The following is a 21,394-nucleotide window of genomic DNA, read 5'->3' as shown; positions in this document are numbered from 1 at the left end:
TACACATATAATAATAATAATAATAATAATAATATGTATACGCGCGTCCTTGAATCACAGATAGCATATTATAGTGACTTTTAGAATACACACGACGATGATAAAGGAATATAACCTTTATATTATTATGTATTGTGTGCCGCAACATAAAAATCACATTAAAAGCCGGCGTGTTTTATTCGGCCACCTTGCCCATAATGATTTCGGAATCATACAACCGTATGGCATATTATGCGATTGCATATTGTTAGAACGTAAAATAAAATATATAATAATATGTATCTGTCGCGCGCGATTCGACAAAAGCTACCATATCATTATTACACTATATGGAATGACATGCCCTGGTTACATAATATAATAATAATATTTGGTTTATGATATATAATAATAATAAGTAATAAGTAATAACGAAAACGACGCGTGGTGGCGGCGATCGTCCCACGCTTTCTACGTGTATAATATAATTATACAAGTAAGAATCTTCATCATCGTGACGAAAACTCCTCCGCCAGTCGAACAACGACTTGCCTGAATATTGTTATACTTTATTATTATTATCATCAAGAACGAAATGATGATTAGAAACGGTGAAAAAACCGACAGCGGGTATTGGGCTAAACTATCGTACATAACACAATAATACGACAACCCGAGACGTAAAAGCGTATCTAAAAATATATACTTTAGATACGCCTTTACGTCTCGGGTTCACCTATATATTATATTATTAACGATGTCTACCTGAAATATTCACCGTGAATAATTAAATGACTGTCGTAAATCTGTATAAAATGTTATAAAATATACCTATCAGACTGATTAGATATTATTATCATCACTAATCTCAATACATTATATACGTATATACGTACTATACTGCAGCTCAGCAAATAGTACTTTAACAGGTGATTTAAATCTTTAACGTATACAAAATACTAATTTTTGCAGTTGGTTTTCGGTGTTTTTTTAAAAATAATTTCGAATCACTATTAAACCGTTTTAAATGTTTTAATATTAATAACATTGGATATATCTATCTATATATATACATATATTACATCACTACTTTTTTCCATAATAAATTTATTAGGTTTAAATTTTCTTTAACGTATTTTTTAATGTAATACATATTATGTTATTATTCTGAAGCATAATGTAATTTGTTTGGGGGTTGGGTTAGGTATTAAATTAATATTGCATTTTTAACGAACAGTTTATGCTTTATTTATGATTATACAAGATATTATATTAAACTAAATGTACCAATATAAACATTTAAAATTGTATGAGCGGAAAGGTGTCGAAAAATCTTTTGAGAAATTCCACTTAACTTAATATTAAACTCTATAAAAAAAATATCTTAAAATGTATATCATAAAATATAATATGTTATTAATTTAATTTTATACAATACAAACGTTTTTAGTCAAGAATATTCTACATTGGATCATAAAACTTCAAAAAAAATCGTACGTACCTATAGTGTTGCATTATTTTATTATAAAGTAACAACTATTAATTATTATAGGTGCATATATTGTATAATTACAATAATAATTTGTTTTATTATATAAAAGCATTGTTTTCGCAGACACATCAGTTGGCCGAAAATTTTAGTGGCTTTATCACCTAAATTATCTAGTAATAACTAATAAACATTAATACACGTATACGGGTACATAATAATTTCCAGCCCATGGTCTGGTCAGTGTGTGTGTGGGTTATTCTCTCACTCGCTCGTTCACTTTCTCTCTCTCTCCCCCAGTGGGTCTGTGCGTGTATCTCTGTGGGACTGTGCAGTGTATCATAGAACTGCTGCACGCGTGTAATAGCCGTATCGAAATTTCATGTTATACATTACAGGGCGCCGGTGGATATTAAAATATATTATTATGGTAATGCAGTATATCATAATATTTATTATAATCGTATATTATATTATAATATGTGTTGGTTTGGCTGCCGAGTGCTGGTGCGCTGCTGGGCGCTGGGGACCGCGGTTTTTTATAACGACATTAATATACCTATCTCTTTAGCGTGAGTGGTGCGCGTTGAAAACTCTCACGGTCACCATATAAACAGATAGACGGTCATAATATTATATATACCTACACGCGCGCGCGCGCACACACACACACACACACACACACACACACACACACACACACACACACATACACACACGTCACACATACTTAGGTGTACAAACACTATACAACGAATGTATTCGGTATACCTGTGTTAGCAAATATGTGTACTAAACAGTGTCCCAATTAGTTGCATACTTACATATTATATTATATAGAAAAGAAGACTAAAAAATAATAAGTTGAAAAAATAATAATAATAACCACATTTATGAGGCAGCGTTATAGATTACATTATGCAATAATAAATACATGGGCGTGAACCAGTATCTATAAATTACCGACATAACGATCTGGATCTAGGGTTTCTCTACTAATATAATAAAATATATAATATTATAAACGAGTTCAAAGGAGGCTGCGGCGGCATATTATAGGTATTTCTGCCCCCGAGCCGTCACCCCCTCCGCGCGTGCCGGGCCGTGGACCTTGCGACGCGCATGCATTTAAATAAAATCATTTTAAATCAACAGACTGTCAAGATAGTACCGTATCATTATTAATAAATAATAATATTATAATATTCTCGTCGGCCGCTGCCGTGGCAGTCACGCGCCACCGTCCTCACGTGCCGTCACGGTATTCCTAACAAATATTTTGTAACAGTACGTATTGTGGGCATCCATCACGGGGATATTTAGTAAAAAACATCTCTGCAAAAACAGCGTCGCGTCACCATGTCGCGAAAACGTCTTTTGTAAATAAACCATAGGACAAATCGAACATAATATGGTATAATAATTATGAAAAATATCACGATTGCCACCAGTAGGTATCCCAGTCTCCGTATGGTTAAAGGCATAGGTACCAGTAATACTTACTTACTTACTTACTTAGAAAAATTAACTTTCATCTAGATAAAAAATAAGTTTAGCTGAGCCGAAATCAATCGAGACGGGATAAAAAAAGATGAAAATTAAATTGTTTATAAATACTAATCGTGTTGAATTTATTGAAATGAATGTGGAACGCGCTTGTAAATAATATCGCTGACTGACCGTTACGATAAACTATAAAGGCAAATGCATATACGTATTATGTACTATGTAGACATAACTTCACCAGGTACGCACTTACCAAAAGCTGCCGCCTGTCACCGGTCCGTAAGCAATCGAGTGTAGAAATATCGTTTGCAAGAATAATATTTTATGCCATAGGTACGTTATATTATTTCGGTGCTAGTATGAGCCCGGCGGCCGATGTCGGGATATACGAGGATGAAGAGAAGGAGGAGGAGCAATGGGTGTCCTGGGACCCGGCGGCGCAGCGTTTTCACTTTGCTCGCGCACCCGGCAAGTTGTAACGCGATCCGTTCGCCAACGTCAAATTCGACTAGCGGCTACCAAAGCGAAATTTTTTTTAATTAAAATAAATTTAGATTTTTTTTTTGCGATCGTTCATTGAACCGCCGTCTGTGTCAAAATGGGTACGCCGTTGCACGTTAAAGAGTGTGACTCTTTCGATAGGATTTCGGTTGAAGCTGTGCCGAAGTCATCCATGCACGTCCGACTATATTATATTGGTTGCAATAATATATAACAAAATTATAGTATCGATTTTCGTCGAGTTCAGTGATATTCTTTAGCTTTTATATTGTTTATTCCGTTATTCGTTCAGTACCTATAGACAATTCATGCCATATTTTTCTTGATAATCACATATGTTATTTATCAATGTTTATTTTTGGTTCAATATGCTATTTAGTGTTATAGTACCTAATATTACTTAATTAAATAATTCAAGTTCAAAAAAATATACTTATTTACATAAAAAGCAATATAAAATGTAATCCAAAATAATAAATATGTTTGGTGATTGAAATTAAATAGTTGTTCGCTCCCTTTTTTAACAAGAACAAAATCGGTGCTCTAACAAAAACCTTTTTTATTTAATATCTATTGTGTGTATTATTTTTTTGTTACATTAAAGTAGTTAACAATATATAATAATACAATATGATTATTCATTGTTATTATTAATAGCTCTTATATTATCTTGTTTGTAATTAGCATTTACTCTTTAGGTTTTGGCTTGTTGTACAAATAAATAAAAAACCTATATTTTTTACAGCATAGGATAAAAATCGAAGGAATTATTTTCTTTAGGTATCTCGACTATATGAGAAAAATGATCTGAAATTATTTTTAAGTAATTGTTAACTCAAGTTTCAATTTTTGTAGGAAGATAATAGATATAATATCTTACCAAAATCTTTCGTTTATATAATTTATATTCAAAGTTATTTCGGGAGATATCTCCGGACCTCCGGTACAATTTATAACATATTGAACCAATACCTGTGGTATATACCTATTAACATAATATTATTCAGAACGGTAATTTCAGAATTTTGCATTGGAATCAAACAAATTTACCAATAGCTAACTACAATCAGAGCCGCTCTCAAAATAGGTATCTTCTGATTTGAAAATTATTTTTGAACTTAACGACATTTTAATAATAAATCGCTTTTTCTTTAATACAAATGAAAATGAGTAGGTAGATATATAAAGAAAAATATTATAAAAACATTAATGTAATCTATGTGATTCAAAATGCTGAATTGTATCCCGCAAATGACGCCCCTGATATTATATTATTGTTTTAACAAGAACGACATACGTACATAATGAATAATTACCAAACAGCGTACATAATAATATGTAAAAACTATAATTCCACGATAACTGATAGGTTATATATGCCGGAGAATCCATTATTATTGATTATGTGTCGGTTATATTTTCTATACCTATGCCACTCCGTCTTTAATTTTTCCCCTAACCAATATTTTTTTTTCCTAGTCCGGGAAACCGATTTTTCACACTTTGATCTCGCCGTAGGTATAATATTATGTTCGTTTGCTTTGTCTGATAAAATATATATAATATATAGTAATAACTAATATGTATTTTATCGTGCGTCAAACTACCAACGGAGTTTAAACCGTCGTCGGTATAAAGTGGTATATCACACGGCACGCGATGAACGATCGTGAATATTCACCGACGCGTTCACGAAAAAAAACGTATTTTTTTTAAAACTCAAGTTCATTCGTGTAGGCATAATAGTATACGCCGTGTAAATAGTAGTTACGTGTAATCTCGCCAACGGCATAGATGGAACTCAATGTAGTGCCCGTTGCAGTATTTGTTAAATAATATAATATAGATTATAGTGGTGTAGTATATTATATATACCTATATTATTACGAAAATGTTAATCGGTACACATTAGTGCGTTTTAATGTCAATTTACAAGTGTGTTTTTTACGATAATAATCAGTTCACGCCAGTGTGTTTATTAGTTTTCAATCAATTATTATAAGTGGATTATATTGTATTTACCGATCCCGGTGATAGCATGTGATGGTAATTGGATATGTATGTGTACCTACAATTATTCAGGCGATAAATCTCAAATTAAAATACCCGCTCCGGTTTAATACTTGTCAATAATTATCTTGTACCTGAACAGATTGCATTTATATATTATTTTTAAAACGGTTATTATAGTTCATATATAAATTATTATTCATTTTACATAATGTTAGCGAGCTAACCGAATTAATATAATATAGGTACACCGTAATAAGATACGCGCTTATAAATACGTAGGTATAACGTGTTGTATAATAATAGAATAGTCGTATATGCCATCAAATATGAAATACTCATTGCAGACAAATTATAAGTGGAATTATTATGTATTTACACAAGTCGATTGAAAAAATTGCTAAACAAATTGCAGCGTTCGTTCAAATTGTGTGGATTCATTATAATAATATTATTAATATGTACTAAACAATTTCTCGCCATTAATCGCTGTACATTGTGCACAGGCTGCCGCACATCGATCTATCATTACTCTTTAATATTATATTATACCATTATATGCATTGTTTTATCACGTACCTTGGGCCGGCCGTACACAACTCGCACGAGTTCACGATAAAACGCAAATCGTACAGAAAGGCAAAATATAATTTATACATACATACATATATATACGCTCCGATTGTTTTTACTATTTGTTCAGTGAAAACTTTTCCATTTGGATGTTTATTACGTACCATAAACATCTCTAGAATGCTCACGAATCACGATAATATTCTCGGAATCATTTTCTGTAGATGGAAAAATGCCTAAACACGCATTTCTGTATAATAATATCTTTTCGTCAATATAATAATAATACGCAAGATGACGATATTCGCGACATTTGAAAATAATTTCGTTATCTATTTAATACCCTTCGATATTTGTTTTGCATTTTTTACAAACATGAAAAAATCACAAATTCAATTTTTATACAAAAAGTTCCGAGAACTTCAATGTTTCAATTTAAAAATGTATTTTTATTTAAAAAGTTTAAACAACTATACTATGTCTACAGACGTAAAATGGCACAAAAAAGTAGTACTACATTTTTTTAATTTAATCCAAAAGTGTTAACAATTGCATAATTTATAACGTCGTAAAAGTGGAGGCCAATTTTGACTTTTGCCCAGGGATTCTCAAATTTTTTATTTCACAGCATACCCATTTATTGTGATTTATGTTTATAAACGAATAAATACATAAATAAAATAAATAGAATAAAACTATAATGTATGAGTTATTGTTGGTATTTTCAAAAAAATTCTCGAATCTATATTCTATTAATGTCACCGATGTAGTGTCGTAGTAATGTGTTTTATTTTAACCTATATAAAAAGCTTAAACTGTTAAAGTCCATAAACATTACCTACATTATAATTTAATCAAGCTTTTCCATACTTGTACTTAAATAGTGCTGCAAACAAAAATTGCTTGTGAAGTAAATATTTATTAGATGCATACGTTTTACAGAGCTTATTGTTAAGAAAATGTTGAACACATTATATTAATATAATATTTAGAGTAAAAATGAAATATAAATGAAAAGTACTATATTATCCTTGGGTATAAATATGTGTTTGAGAACTAAATGAAACGAAAAATTTGTGTATAGAGTAATTTGTCTATAATAATGTGTAACGCTGTTAAACATAAAATACTGTTATTCTTCTCAAACTTGTTCCAACAAACCTGACCCATTTTTAAATGAAATCAAAACTCGCTTAAAAATATTTCTACTATAGTCAAAGTTAAATGGAATTTTAGTTGATATACAGAATGCATAGCTGAATTAGATGAGTTATTGTCCTGACGTAAAAAAAGTGATATTTCAAAATGCTATTGAAACAATTGTTATATTTTTCCCAAAGTCATTGGTTCGTGATATCTAGCTAATGCGTCGTACCTAATAGGTGCTCATTTTTTTTCATTTTTTTTTTCGATAAGGTAATTTTTTATTTTTCGTATAACATAAAAGGTATGTCGTACCTACTACCTATACATTATAATACTATGCACGGGTCGCAGGCCAGAAGCCAATGACTTGTATGGCCGGGGGGCTATGCTATTACACGGTGTTTCAAATAAATCAAATTTAAGAAAATACAATAAAGATAAACTATTATTATTATTATTACCCTACTAAGCAGGCGCTTATAATGTAAAACATGGTGTAATTATTATTATACACCAGCGCGACAAACGGAAAACTGTGTACGTATACAGTTACCGTGTGAACTGGCTGAACGTGTAATTATTTTTTTTTTATTTGATATTGTTGTTTTATTATTATTATTATTATTATTATTATTATTATTACTATTTTTTTATTACGAAAATATTTACAATTTTTATGCGTCTACTGACATATTAACGAGTTCGAAGACATCTAAACGACGTGATTTAAGAACGAGTGGATATTAACTACATGTACGACTATTACACGCGTATAATATAGTAAAGTGCAGCCATCTCTTAAATATAGTCGTCCGGGTGAAATTTCTGCTACAGCCTTAGCTGGCACGACTCGGGTGGGCTATATTATTATTATTTGATGAGATTCGGATCGACGGTTACAATATATTATTATGTAGGTGTGAGTTCGATAACGATGATAATAATTATAATAATAATAATAATAATAATAATAATATAATGCGTCTTCCGACACTCACCTGGTTCTGCAAATCCGATGATCTCTCTGGTGCGGCCGTAAAAATCGTCGGGCTCCGAATCGGCGTCTCTGGTGGTCGGTAACCGTGTACTCGGTGGCAGAGTGTTACCGGCTGCGGCGGCTGCGTCCGGGTCGGCGGCTGTCAGTCCAGACAGCGGTTCGACGGCCAACGCTTCCACCAGGAACCTCGTCGACCGCGCCTTAGTGATATTCGGTTTTGCGGTCATGCCCAGCTTGGACAGTATCTGTTCTTTGATCGCCTCTATCCGTTGTTTGTCCAGGCTGGACCTAGTGGCGCTGTCGTAATGCCGCCGGCCTCGCGGACGGTGCTTCCGCCTATGGTGGTGCCGGTTGACACCGGAAATCGACGACGATGACGAAGATGACGATGCCGACGACGAAGACGATGACGACGACGATGACGAGGACGACGAGGACGGCGGTAACGGGAGAGCACCAGACGCTCGTTTGCACCATGGGCAATGCTGTCGTCGGCCACCTGATGTACCTAAAAACAAAATAACTAACATTATATTATGCGTAATATTATATTTGTATTTTAATGATAAACACAGAAAAATCTTTCCCGTAATTCTTTAAACAGCGCACCAAGCTCCTATCCTTAAATAATAGATATCCTTAAGTAAAACGTTTGCCATTCATTTAGGTAATTGAATTGGGTACTCCAATGTCCGAATCCTACAAACTCTTCCATATACTGGAATACTTAGCTAAAATGTATACTTACAAAATCACATAGACTTAAATATAAGTAAAATATAAACTACGAGAGTTTACTAAATTATGTCTGGGGTGATAACAGATAGTGAAAAATATAAATAATGAAGTGTTTAAAAAAAAAAATATATCTATGAAAGATAGATACATCAAACTAGTTTCGATTTTTATTTCAAATTATATATTTTTTGATAATTCTAATATGTTTCGATTTTTTTTTACAATTATTTTAGATTGTAATCAAAGTAATTGTAAGATATTTATTCATAAACCATAATAATTATTTTGTTAGTTATTTATTTAGGCAATTTTGCGGAGAGATGTTTCCCAATTTATTGGTAGTCACTTATTAACTGGCGATAATCTAATGAACACTCAATCTATTTTTCTTATTATAGTTATCATATATATTATTATATTTATCATATAAATACAAGCTAATAGATTATAAACTATTATACAACATATTGTAACGTAACACATTTTATCGTAATGTTACGATTTTTATGAAAAAGAAAACTTAAGTTAATAGTCATCGAAAAATTGAGATAACTCAAATAATACTTAATTCCAAACATATCAAATTTACTTATAGATGTAATGGAATACGTAGTCTACTGCAAAGTGCAAGTACCTATATATGCGTACCAGCTATATTATTATAGTATACAGAGACTATTACTATTGATTCTGGAAATTGTTCTGGTCGATATAAATTGTTATAAATTGCATTACGGAAATCCTATACCCACTCAACCATTTGGTAATTAAATACCTAAAAACTTAATAGTAATACGTTACTACCTACTTATAACGAAACTATACTAACAATAGAAATCAGAAATAAGTAAAAGCATATATAATAATGACAACAATCAACCATCAATTTATGAAACTCGATCCATTTGTTAAGATAAATCACTAAAATACATTATTACGTAGAATACTTATAATAATACATTATTTATGGTATAAAGTAATAGATATTAAATAATAAAAATTATTTTGAAAAATCTAAAGCAGAAAAATGTTTGTTAATTTAATATATAGAACTGACTTTTTAATTAACTTTTGTTCTAATCGATATTTAAAATTTTTTTTATATATGTATAGTATATAGCCACTTGTGTTAAACGTGTAATAAAAAAAAAAAAATATTTTTATTTTTTAATACTGAAAATGAAAATTGTATTAAATTTTTTTTGAATAAATTCAAATTAGCCAATTTGTGAAACTGATTGTAAGAACGATTTGAATGGTAAAAACATTTATCTAAGTCAAGTAGTTTATTTTTTAGAATTTTTTAAATATCAATATTTTTTTGATTAAATTAATTTGGAACGCAATAACTTTTTTAAAAATATTATTTTTGGAAATTTTTTATCATTGGTATATTTCTTAAGCTATTTACTAATCGTATAATTTTATCAATTTTTATCATACGTTTAAGTAGCATCAATTTTTTTTTTTTTTTGTTCAGTTCTTTCTGTTACATTCTGTAGAACGTGTGTATCATATATTATATTGATGATCCTACGCATATCATAATATGTATAATAATTTCAACTCAAGAAGATTTGAATTTAAAAAGTAACTGATACAATTTAAATATAATATAATAAGTCTAATTAGACGGTCTGGGAAAAACTATTCAATTTATTTCTGCGTTTTACTATCAGTAAAACATAACAAATATTGCATATTGAGTACCTACGCAACAAAAATAAAGTTTTGAAACACTGAAAAAATTCCGAAGTGGTAACTTTATAGAAATCATAAGCTATAAATTGTGTTAAAACTTACTAAAGTTTGATTTACCGTGGATCAAACCAATATCCATAAATTCACATACAAGCACACATTTCAACAAATAGTAGAATATTAGTAAAACATAATTATTGAGAAATTATTTCAAATAACAATAAAATAGTTATCTACCTACTCGAAATGTTTAGTATCAATCTAGTATGAATACCTACATAAAACTGCATACAAACTAAAAATGATCATCCATTTATGAAAGCCAAACGTAAATGTACCTAATTATTAGCCTCAGGTTTTTCAGGTATGTTTTAGTGATAAGTGATAACTCACGTACTTATAATAATACACTCATAACTCAGAAGTCACGATAAACTGATTATTCAACAATTATTAATAAATGATAATTTAAAAACTGCTAAAACAGATTAAAGCTTAATTCAAAAGTCTATAACTATTTTAAAAAAAAATCTGTTTAACTCGTTAATAATAATACAACCAGTAATTTGATTAAAATGTAATAATTATTTTAACAAATTCGTTTCGTTTATTTGAAATTTTATTGCAATAATACTTAGTATATAATATAATCATAAAAAAGTACCGTGACTGATGAAAAAATTAAAAATTAAACTAAGTTTTTATTTTTTAATAAATGCCTCGTGAAATATGCATTTGTATTTTATATTAATATAATAGAAAGGGTAGGAAGGTAAAACTATTTGTTAGTCTGGACATTAATTTTAAGTTTTAACATCTTTACACCCTCCACTCAGAAACTTTGTACAGATATTGCTAGTTAACTATATGTTCGAAATTGGATTGTGATACTGTAAATGGTTCATAAAAATAATCTATACTTTATTGTAATATGCACTTAAAATTAGATGTTTCTATTTCGAAAATAAAAGTTAGTATTGCCACTGAACATTATACTACATCAATTATGTTTTGTAAGTATTAAACAAATTTATGAGTACAAAACTTTGAATATGAAACATTGGTTATTACAAAACTTAAATATTAAACATCACAAGACCATTTAAAGACAGCATCTTTGAAAAAGTATTTTTATATTTGTAAAGCCAATTATTAATATATGCATATAATTTATATAAATTTTATCCTCCCGTTTATAAGAGGAAAAAATAAATTAACAATAGTCCTTACCTACATTATTTATTTTATTTAAGAAAATAAAATTTAACATGTAAAAATGAATGATTATTTTACTCCATTGAGCATGGTTTGTGGTGGAATAAATGAGTTACAACAGATAGAACAAACGTAAAAAAAAATACAAAACTTAAGGTAAAAAAGTTAATTTTTTAACTACAACTATAGATTGTAAGTTTTCTATTAAGTGATTAAATATGATTCTATTTATTACATGGATAATTTAGTCTTTTATTTAAATTATAAAAACAATTTAAACATAGTTGGTCCTTGACTATCTATATGAAATGTTTACCATAACCTTTTTTTCGTTAATTATAATGCTATATACTCTAATTTCACGTGTTTCAACATGTTTATTTGCAATTTTATGTGACTCGTATAGTATGAAAAATTGATTGTGCAAAAATTTGGAAGTACATAAAATTGTATATCATTTTGTGGGGTGGATCCTAATATTTATTCCTTTTTATTTAAACATATTCGTAGATTAGATTTTTTTGAACTTATAAAGATCTTACTGAATTATTTGCACAACCGACAGACTATTGAACCATACTGTAAAATAGATTTGTCCAATACTTGATAAATTGTGCGCACCATTTCAATAGATAAGATTTTATATTTAACTTGTTCATCTTAACAACGGTCGACAATAGATGTTAAACACAGAACTAAATCATATGAATATATACATTTCACCGTTGATGACAATCAATAATTAAATCTAAGTACTTAACTCTATATGACAATTAGAACTAACAACATTATATATGAATGATAATTGTTATTTCATTGACTAGCTAATCCTATACGCATTTTGTTGCCCGTAGAAATGACAACTCTTAGAAAAATTGTGATTGTTCAACTCCATTTGGGTGTAACTCGCTGCAGTAAGTACAACTCGGCCACCTTGGTAGGTAATGTTCGAAAATTCGATTTCATACATTCTTGTACCTGATCTGTCCGATTAACCAATGACAACTAATTTACAAAAAAAAAATACTAATTTCTACTAATTATTCCTCCTGTAACCAATAGCAACCATTTATAAACAAAAATGTCCATTGTAAATCTCAAAATCCCTGTTTGAGCAACTCTCCGGGTTGGACCTACCTGCAGGTCCAATTGTGAATTTAAACCATCCAGGGAACCACTCAAACACACACAAAAAATGTCATCAAAATCTGTCCTGCTGTTTAGGAGGAGTCCCGTGACACACACAGTTCTGCAGACAAACATTTTCATTTTTATATATTTACTATTTAGATTGGTATAACGGTTACATATTATATGATAGTAAAGGTGACAAAAACAGTTTTATTTATGTTCAACATCAGTTGTTTACCATTAAACTAATTATACATTGAACTAGCTCTGATTTCTGCTTAAGGAGTCTATAAAATTATTATAGTAAACATTTGCAATAATATATTTATTTTTTTCAAACTTTTTCAGTGAATAGTTTTTTTGAGAAGAGGGATTTTCATGAATAGATTAAGTTCAAATGATACTTTGGAGCTCATTTACTCAATAAAATGTTAAACATTAGAAAAAATTAGGACATGTGTTAGAAGTAAAATCTAAACACAAATTGTAAATATATTTTACTAAAATAACAATTATACAATGAATTTAATATAATCTATGTTTAATAAACAACAATTTTTATTTATTCACGGAGTACAAACTCAATTTACTTATTACAGTGTTATTTAATATTATTTAATAAACGAGTGTCCTGAGTGACTGATTCATAACACCGCAGAGCCAAACCTATTAGAGCAGCGCCTCTCAAACTTTTTTTTCGCGTACCACTTAAGTATATTAAGTATAATCTAATAATTAGAGCTATCAATTTGAAATTTTGAAGGTAGATTAATATTATTATAATTTTACCGTGTACTAAGACAGGATTTTACAAAATTTTGATTTTAAGGGGTTAACTTCGGCAAAAAACAAAATTTTACGTGTAAATTGTATACCTACCTATATATGGTTGCTATTGGTTATAAGAGTATTAAATTCAAATAATTAGTAGAAATTGGTATTTATTTATTATTGGTTGCGATTGGTTATTTGGGAAGATCAGGTACAAGCTTGCATCAAATAGAAATTTTAAATATTACAGCCTACCAAAGTGAACGAGTTTCTCTTTGCCCGCGATCCGACGTAGTAAGATTGCCTACCAGGGTGGCTGAGTTGCACCTGATGTAGAAATGAGAGATTTAGATATTTCTTCGATATTTTTAGGTTTTTTTTTAATTTAATTATAACGAAGGGAATCCCGTTAGATTAGACCTATATATGACAAAAAGAAATGAGTTTTGAATGGATTCTAGTGTATGTATTAAATTAATTGTGTGAGGGGGCCAAATGAGAATGGCATACTCAATTAGTATGATTAAATGATTGAATATTAAATTATTCATAAAATATATACCATTAAAATTTTAGTTTATTATTTTTTCTAATCAATAATAAACTTTTGATATATATAAAAACATTATTATATAATATTATGCATCTCAAATAATTATAATTTTAAAATAAATAATTATTAATTTTCAAAATGATGTTTGATGCTTGATGTTTTGAAATATATCAAGAATATCATAAAAATATAAGTAATTAGAAGAAGAAAGTTTCTATAATCTATAATAAGTTGTTAAACGAAGTTTTAGTTTACACATAACATAATTATAATACCTAATATAATAAAATATATATCTTCTATACACAAAGACATAATGTAATTGCAAATCATACATTAAATGATCTCAGCTAGGTACTAGGTCAGGATGTTATTTTCTATAACCATGAAATATAAGAGAATAGATTAATGAAATTAAATATTTTTAAGGTATAGTTTGTAGATGTAAGTTTAATAAACAAATATATATATTTAGATGTTGGTACTAGTGAAGTGCGAGCTAGTTTACCTACCTTACATATCTATAATTCAACTACAACTAGACTCGTATATCGACGGTTTATTAACCTAAACGATAAAATGTTATTTATCTGTGGTTTGAAATTAGGAATGTATATTATAATATCAAACATTCAAACGACGTGAATCCAATGCCTGCAATGTATATTGTATAATATATAATATAATAAATTGATATAATTAATATTTTGTTGACATGGCTTTGCGAAGACAATAATAATATATCCCCCATTGCCACTATATGTTTTTTCTTATAACATTATATAATTAATTAGGATTTTTTTCAGTGAGATAGCGAAACCATAATAAAATGTAATGGATAATCCGATAATATTATATTATTTACGCGCGATGCATTAGCTAGTGCGTGTGCATGTGTGTGTGGGTGTGAGTGTACTTCGGTCATAAACAAACGAAATCCATTTGTTTATGACTTATTTAACACACTTTGAGAAGTTTTGTCATTAAGTAAAATTTCTAAGGAAAAACGGACTTGCATAATAATATGGTGACTAATTCAATCAACTAGTACGTATATATTTCTCACGGTGATATTTTTTTATTGATGTGTTATTTTGGCTAGTGAGTCACATCGTATTTTCAATAAACCGGCTTTGGACGTTTCGTTATCATTACATAGCTGGTATTACTATATATTATATACTATAAAGGTACTTCATCGGTAGGATGTGTCATTAAAATCCCATAACAAAGTTTATAACTTTGAGTTTATCACGCGTTCAATCGAATGCAATTACTGAAATTTATTTGAAAAAGAAATCTATATAATATAGGGGTATTTTAAAACTCTGGTAGGTACCAATGTACAATACGTTTACGACTATGCGAATGTTATTACTTACTTAACATTGATTTCGAAGTTACGTTTTCTGAATTTCGTTCATGTAATCATGTACCTATCATATTCAACAGGAATATTCTATAAGCAACTTAAATTAATTCGTAAAAAAACAATAATGTGTCCGTTTTAAAAAAAAAAAAATTATTTCCGTTTCAAACGAAAATTACCTGCATAGTGACAACAGTTACAAACGTATATGGCCACTCCTGAACCCGATGTGCTTATCCAAGTGTGTCAAGTATGGGGAATATCAGCAATCTCCTTCCGACACAAAATCACCGGATCTTTATTATATTTTACTTTATTCTATATTAATTGAATAAATATAATGCGTGCTTATTGTAAAATCGCATTGTTAACGTCTTAACGATAACATTTAAACCTATAAAATAAAAATAAAAATCGAGTTTAAAAGCAACATGCAGCATTTTTGAGCGTAAGATCAATCCTTTATAATATTATATACCTATTAAGCCATATTCAATTTGTTCAGTTTGTTTTTATATTTACTAAATATTTATCTAAAAGTGGGTCTACGATAAAACAGTTCTTTAAAATCATAAATTAAATCATCGGCATTTTGTATACATTATTATAGGTATAACGAGATTTGAGAATGAGTCCGTAGTCTTTAAGAATATTATTCTAGATTATTCTAATTATAGTATTATATACCTATCTTGTTCGTACTCAGATTACAGAGTAATTTATGGATTTAAATTAAAGTACAACCAAAATTAGGTTTAAAATTTTAAATTGCCTAATTACATACAATTCGTTTAAAATGTAGAAACTGAAATTCATAGGTGAACCTTAGCTGTTTGAATTTTCTGTGGTTTGGTGGGGGGGACTTGCATTATCTTAAGTTAAGTGGCTCGTATCACTATCACATGATCCACGTACGTAGATAATAGAACTCCTTTCGGGGGTCTAAACCCGTGGAAGCCACCCCTCCTCCTGATGTCTGTTTATGCTAAAACGGCAAGTACAGAAAACAACACGCGCTAAATGCTGACGGATATTATGAAATGTAGTAATCAAATATAGTACGAGTATATAATATACGAAATAATAATTTAAATTCATTGAATGATATAATAAAACAAACACGTATAGGTACCTACTCCGTGTAATGTGTATAGATAACAATTATGTTTACGCAATATTATTTAATTTTTATGAAACAAACAAATAACAATTATAATCAATAGGTAACCTAAACCTTGACAACAAAAGCTACAAAGGACACAGCGGATGCCGGACACTGTACCTTTGGTCATATTAATAAATATAATAAACCATAAGGTAATCTATGCGGATTTTTACGTAGCATAAGGATTTTAAAAAAAACTCTAGTATATGTATTATATAGACATTACAGTTACATGATAAACAATATATCATACACATTACACATCATATATATATATTGTATCTCGATGAAACTCAAATATCGAAGGTGAGATCCTTTTTAGCCTCATGCGTCATTTGGTTGCGGAACATATTATTAGTTAATAGTAATAAATGATAATATACATGTGTTTATGTATAAGATTATATAATATATAGAAAGAGAGCAGTATATACGAGAGCATAATATATAAATACTTCAACTTCAATGCAACTACAATACTATATTTAGTATTTTAGATTCTCTAGAGCTCAATTTTTTGACACAACACGACAGACGACGTATCTGTAAACCCGGCTTTAAAACTTACTCATCATTGGTAATTGGTAAATGGTAGCTTATTTAATTCAAAATCAGACAGTGTCGTATACATAGTTATGTTTCGACAGTGGTAAACCGGATTGACTGTCTGTCCGTCTACACTCTACGACTATTATAAATTGATATCTATTAGGGGAAATCACGGTATGGTATGGGTGACTATAAATCAACCGTGGTTGTGTATACTCAATATTGTATAACAAACAGCGTTATCAGATAATGTAGTTTAGACTCTAGACCACAACGATGTGTTGTTGTGTATAAAATCTGAAAACGCTGTGTACATAAATACAAAATACAAATCTGACGATGCGTACGGCGCGTAGGTACCTATCTATATGGCGGCGTATACGGATAACACTGTGGGACAAAAACTATATCATACGTCTGTACTGCACTCGCGTTTGCTATGATATCACAGATTATATAAAAAATAATAATATAATAATTAAAAAATAATAATTTTATACAATCTGTGATGATATTATAGGTACGTAATGAACACATATATTATGTACGCAACATTTATAGTGTGCATACTGCAATAGTAAATATACTATGTATATCGGAGCCGCCAGCTGGTTATTGATTCTGACATCCAATAGGCCATTGCATTTTTATTGCGTGCGTATACCAGAGCGATCAATGCACACACACACACAGACTACCGTCACCGTCTTATCACATGCACTCGTCGAGTTTTGTACGTGAATGCGAGTGTAAATTCCCCAGATTACACCCACGACTGTTTGTGCGTGGGTACCCTATAGCTACTATGTATAAATACGTCATACACACATTAAATACGTATATAAGAGGGTCGATGCGAGTTGGTTCATTTCACAAGTAATCGCACTATATAAAATGTTTTTTTCACACAGTTACACACAAACATACATAATAATAATAATTATATTATATTATGTATACGTTAGCCCGTTCGAATTCGCGTGCGTGCATGCGTGTGTGCACGTGTTTGTGTGCATAATATAATAATATACAGCTCTGGTTATAAAACGATTACCCTGGGGACGCCGTGGACGACTGCAGAGGCCCTATTAAAGTAAATATATACCTATATACACTATTAACATAAATATATATATATACACGTATTTTCTGTGTCTGTGTGTATAATAGTGTATAGACATTTACTCGTACTATACATGTATACTATATATATATATGATATGGTATACTCAGTATGCTCGGTATATGGTGTTATAAACGTTGATAGCCGTCGGTCGGTGGTGGCGTGGCGTCGTCTGTCTGCGCGGGGCTGAGGGTTGTCCGCCGACGAGTGCAGGCGGCGGTAGTCGTTGCGATGCGTAAGTGGGTGCGTGACACGACTGACCTCGCGTAACGACCATCGTCGGCCCAGACGGACACTGACCTGCGTAACCGGAGAACTACCCTTGCAGAGAAAAAGCGAAATGCTTGAGCCGCCGCCGCCCCCCTCTTCGACATCCTCACACACGACACATTAAAGGCGCGTTTAAATTTTACAACTTTTACGTTTTCCTTTTGTTTGTTACGGCGTTATTACTTATTATTACTGTTGTGTACACGCGCGTCTGTTCTGCATATACGCGCGTATATGAAAAATAACAACGATATTAGATTGTAGGCGCATATATTATGTACACGCCATTTCCACAAACCAAGTATAATATATATACATATATATATATGATATTATTATATAATTACTCGGATAATTGGAAGGTTTTTTACGTACGGAGTAAAAGTCAAAATGTTAAAATATACCATAGGCGGATAGATACCAATACCTAAAACATTATTAGCACTTCGTAATAACTCAATTGTGAATTGATGCCACTTGTAAGGTGTCTTGCATATACAATTTCAAATTATATTTTTGGCTACTGTGTCTTCTCTATGAGGTATATGTATAACATAATATGCACGTCGTGCCCTGCTAGGTGTATTAATCAAATGAAGTCGTAAAAATCTATGCGTGTTAAATGTTAATACAATCCATTATATTCAAAATAAATTGTAGCATTAAAAATGATGATATTTAAATACTTTAAACTGGAAATAATTATTGATCGGTAAATTTAAAGGGTTTTATAGTTAATAATAATGTATAAATGTTAAGTATGTTAACGAAATTAGAAAATGTAATAAATAATAATATTATACAAAACTTATAAAATAAATTCATCTTCTTTCATAATATGAAATAACACACAACAATCTGTAGAAAATATGTCTAAGTTTATAACATTTGATTTTTGAATATTGTTTTTTTTATTATTATTTAAAATATAAACTTATTATTATATATAAAAAAATATTACATTATTTTTATTTCTATTTTAATATTATTTACGGTTAACTCAGTATCATAGTTCGAAGTTCTTTAATTTAAATGAGAACATCGAAAATGTACTTTATTGTATTTTTTATTTGAATGTTTTCAATAATTGAAGAAGTTAAAAAGTCAAAGACAAAGTGTAAACTTTAATATAATTTAAGAAAATATTTCAGAATCTTAGTACAAAAACATAGACATACTTATATTAATAGGTAAGTATATGTAAGTAAGTATACGATCAACGACCGTTTATAATATTTTACGAAAAATATACTGATGTAATACGTAATTGTCTAATAATAAGTACATGTTACATTACAGTATAAGCAAAACGCAATTATACTGTGTAATTTGAGATATATTGTACCCACTTAAAGTTCTTTTAAACTGCAAAGTAGCATGGCATGTATTATTAAGTTATTTAAATGTTTAATCGTTAAAAGTTTTAAAATAAATTAAAAATCTACACTGATTAAATATAAATACTAACTATATTTATTAACATTTTCTTACATAACATTATATTATGCATGCATTATATGGGTACTAACATAAGTACTTGTGTCCCGGAGGGAAGTGACCGGCCGGCGTCATAATATGATATGTAGTATGTAGGTACATTAAGTTATGAAAAAGCCCTTTGATGGGGTCTACCTATTTTATTTTTTTAATTACGGGCAAATTAACTTTTTTTAAACAAAACTGAACTTTCCACACATTTGCTGGTTAGGTTACCTTATCCCCAGGACATATTGTATAACATAATATCTTATTAATAGGTATCACACTAAAATTACCGGTAGGTGGTTTTTTTTATCAACTAATTCATGCTAACCTACACTGTCCTTTCATACTTTTATTTATAAAAAAAATCATTTACAAATAATTGTGAATATCCTTTACTTTTGTAGCCATATTGTTTGACTATATATTTGTTTCATTAATTAAATTATTTATTTACAAATTATAACACACTTTCTAGTTAGTAATTTAATTAAATAGGTAGTTTTGTAATTCAAAAATAGATAAGTACATAACTTTAATTTTAGGGATTTTTTGTAAGTAATTTATCCATTGTTTATTTGTGATTAGTTGAAAGTTCAACAGACAAAGTATACTTTGTATACTTTATTCTAATAAGTGTGGGTATATAATTGTTTATGTATTATATATAATTTTAAGGGAGACGGTATAAGTATAATCTTAAGTTATGATTTGTTCTGGTATTTTCATAAAAAAAAAATTTTTGCAAATTAAAATAATTATTCAAATTAAATAACACAATATTTCTCAGGAATGAAATACATTTATGATTGTTTACACTTCATATATTAAAATAATAAGCAATACATACTCCTGGAATTTTTTTTTTTTTGTGATCAACTTCAGTAAATAAATACCGGGTGATTTTTTTATCATTGAACACTCATTATTTCAAAAAGTGTAAATTTTTTTGAAAATATTTTTTTACATAGTTTCAAGTCGCTTATAAAACAACGTTTTTCTTAAAAAATTATATTTTTAAATATTTTTATCCTTATAATTTTTTTACTTTTTTGAATGACAACATAGGGTTTTAATTTTATATTCCAAAGCAGAATATTTTTCTTAGTATTTTGATACATGAAAA

The 21,394-nt window shown here is 29.5% G+C and overlaps 1 protein-coding gene across 1 annotated transcript in view; it reads right to left on the bottom strand.

Annotated features, from left to right (window-relative positions):
* The window catches only part of LOC100569199 (inhibin beta chain), a 73,909-nt gene that overhangs the window by 39,209 nt on the left and 13,306 nt on the right, over positions 1-21,394 (bottom strand). Inside the window, exon 2 of the mRNA XM_003246878.4 lies at positions 8,203-8,709. Within this exon, the coding sequence (XP_003246926.1) occupies positions 8,203-8,709 (507 nt within the window). The remainder of the gene's footprint in view (positions 1-8,202; positions 8,710-21,394) is intronic.

The sequence above is a fragment of the Acyrthosiphon pisum genome, chromosome A1 (assembly GCF_005508785.2).
Source record: "Acyrthosiphon pisum isolate AL4f chromosome A1, pea_aphid_22Mar2018_4r6ur, whole genome shotgun sequence".
Taxonomy (NCBI): Eukaryota; Metazoa; Arthropoda; class Insecta; order Hemiptera; family Aphididae; genus Acyrthosiphon; species Acyrthosiphon pisum.
This window is presented reverse-complemented; position numbering and strand designations above follow the sequence as displayed.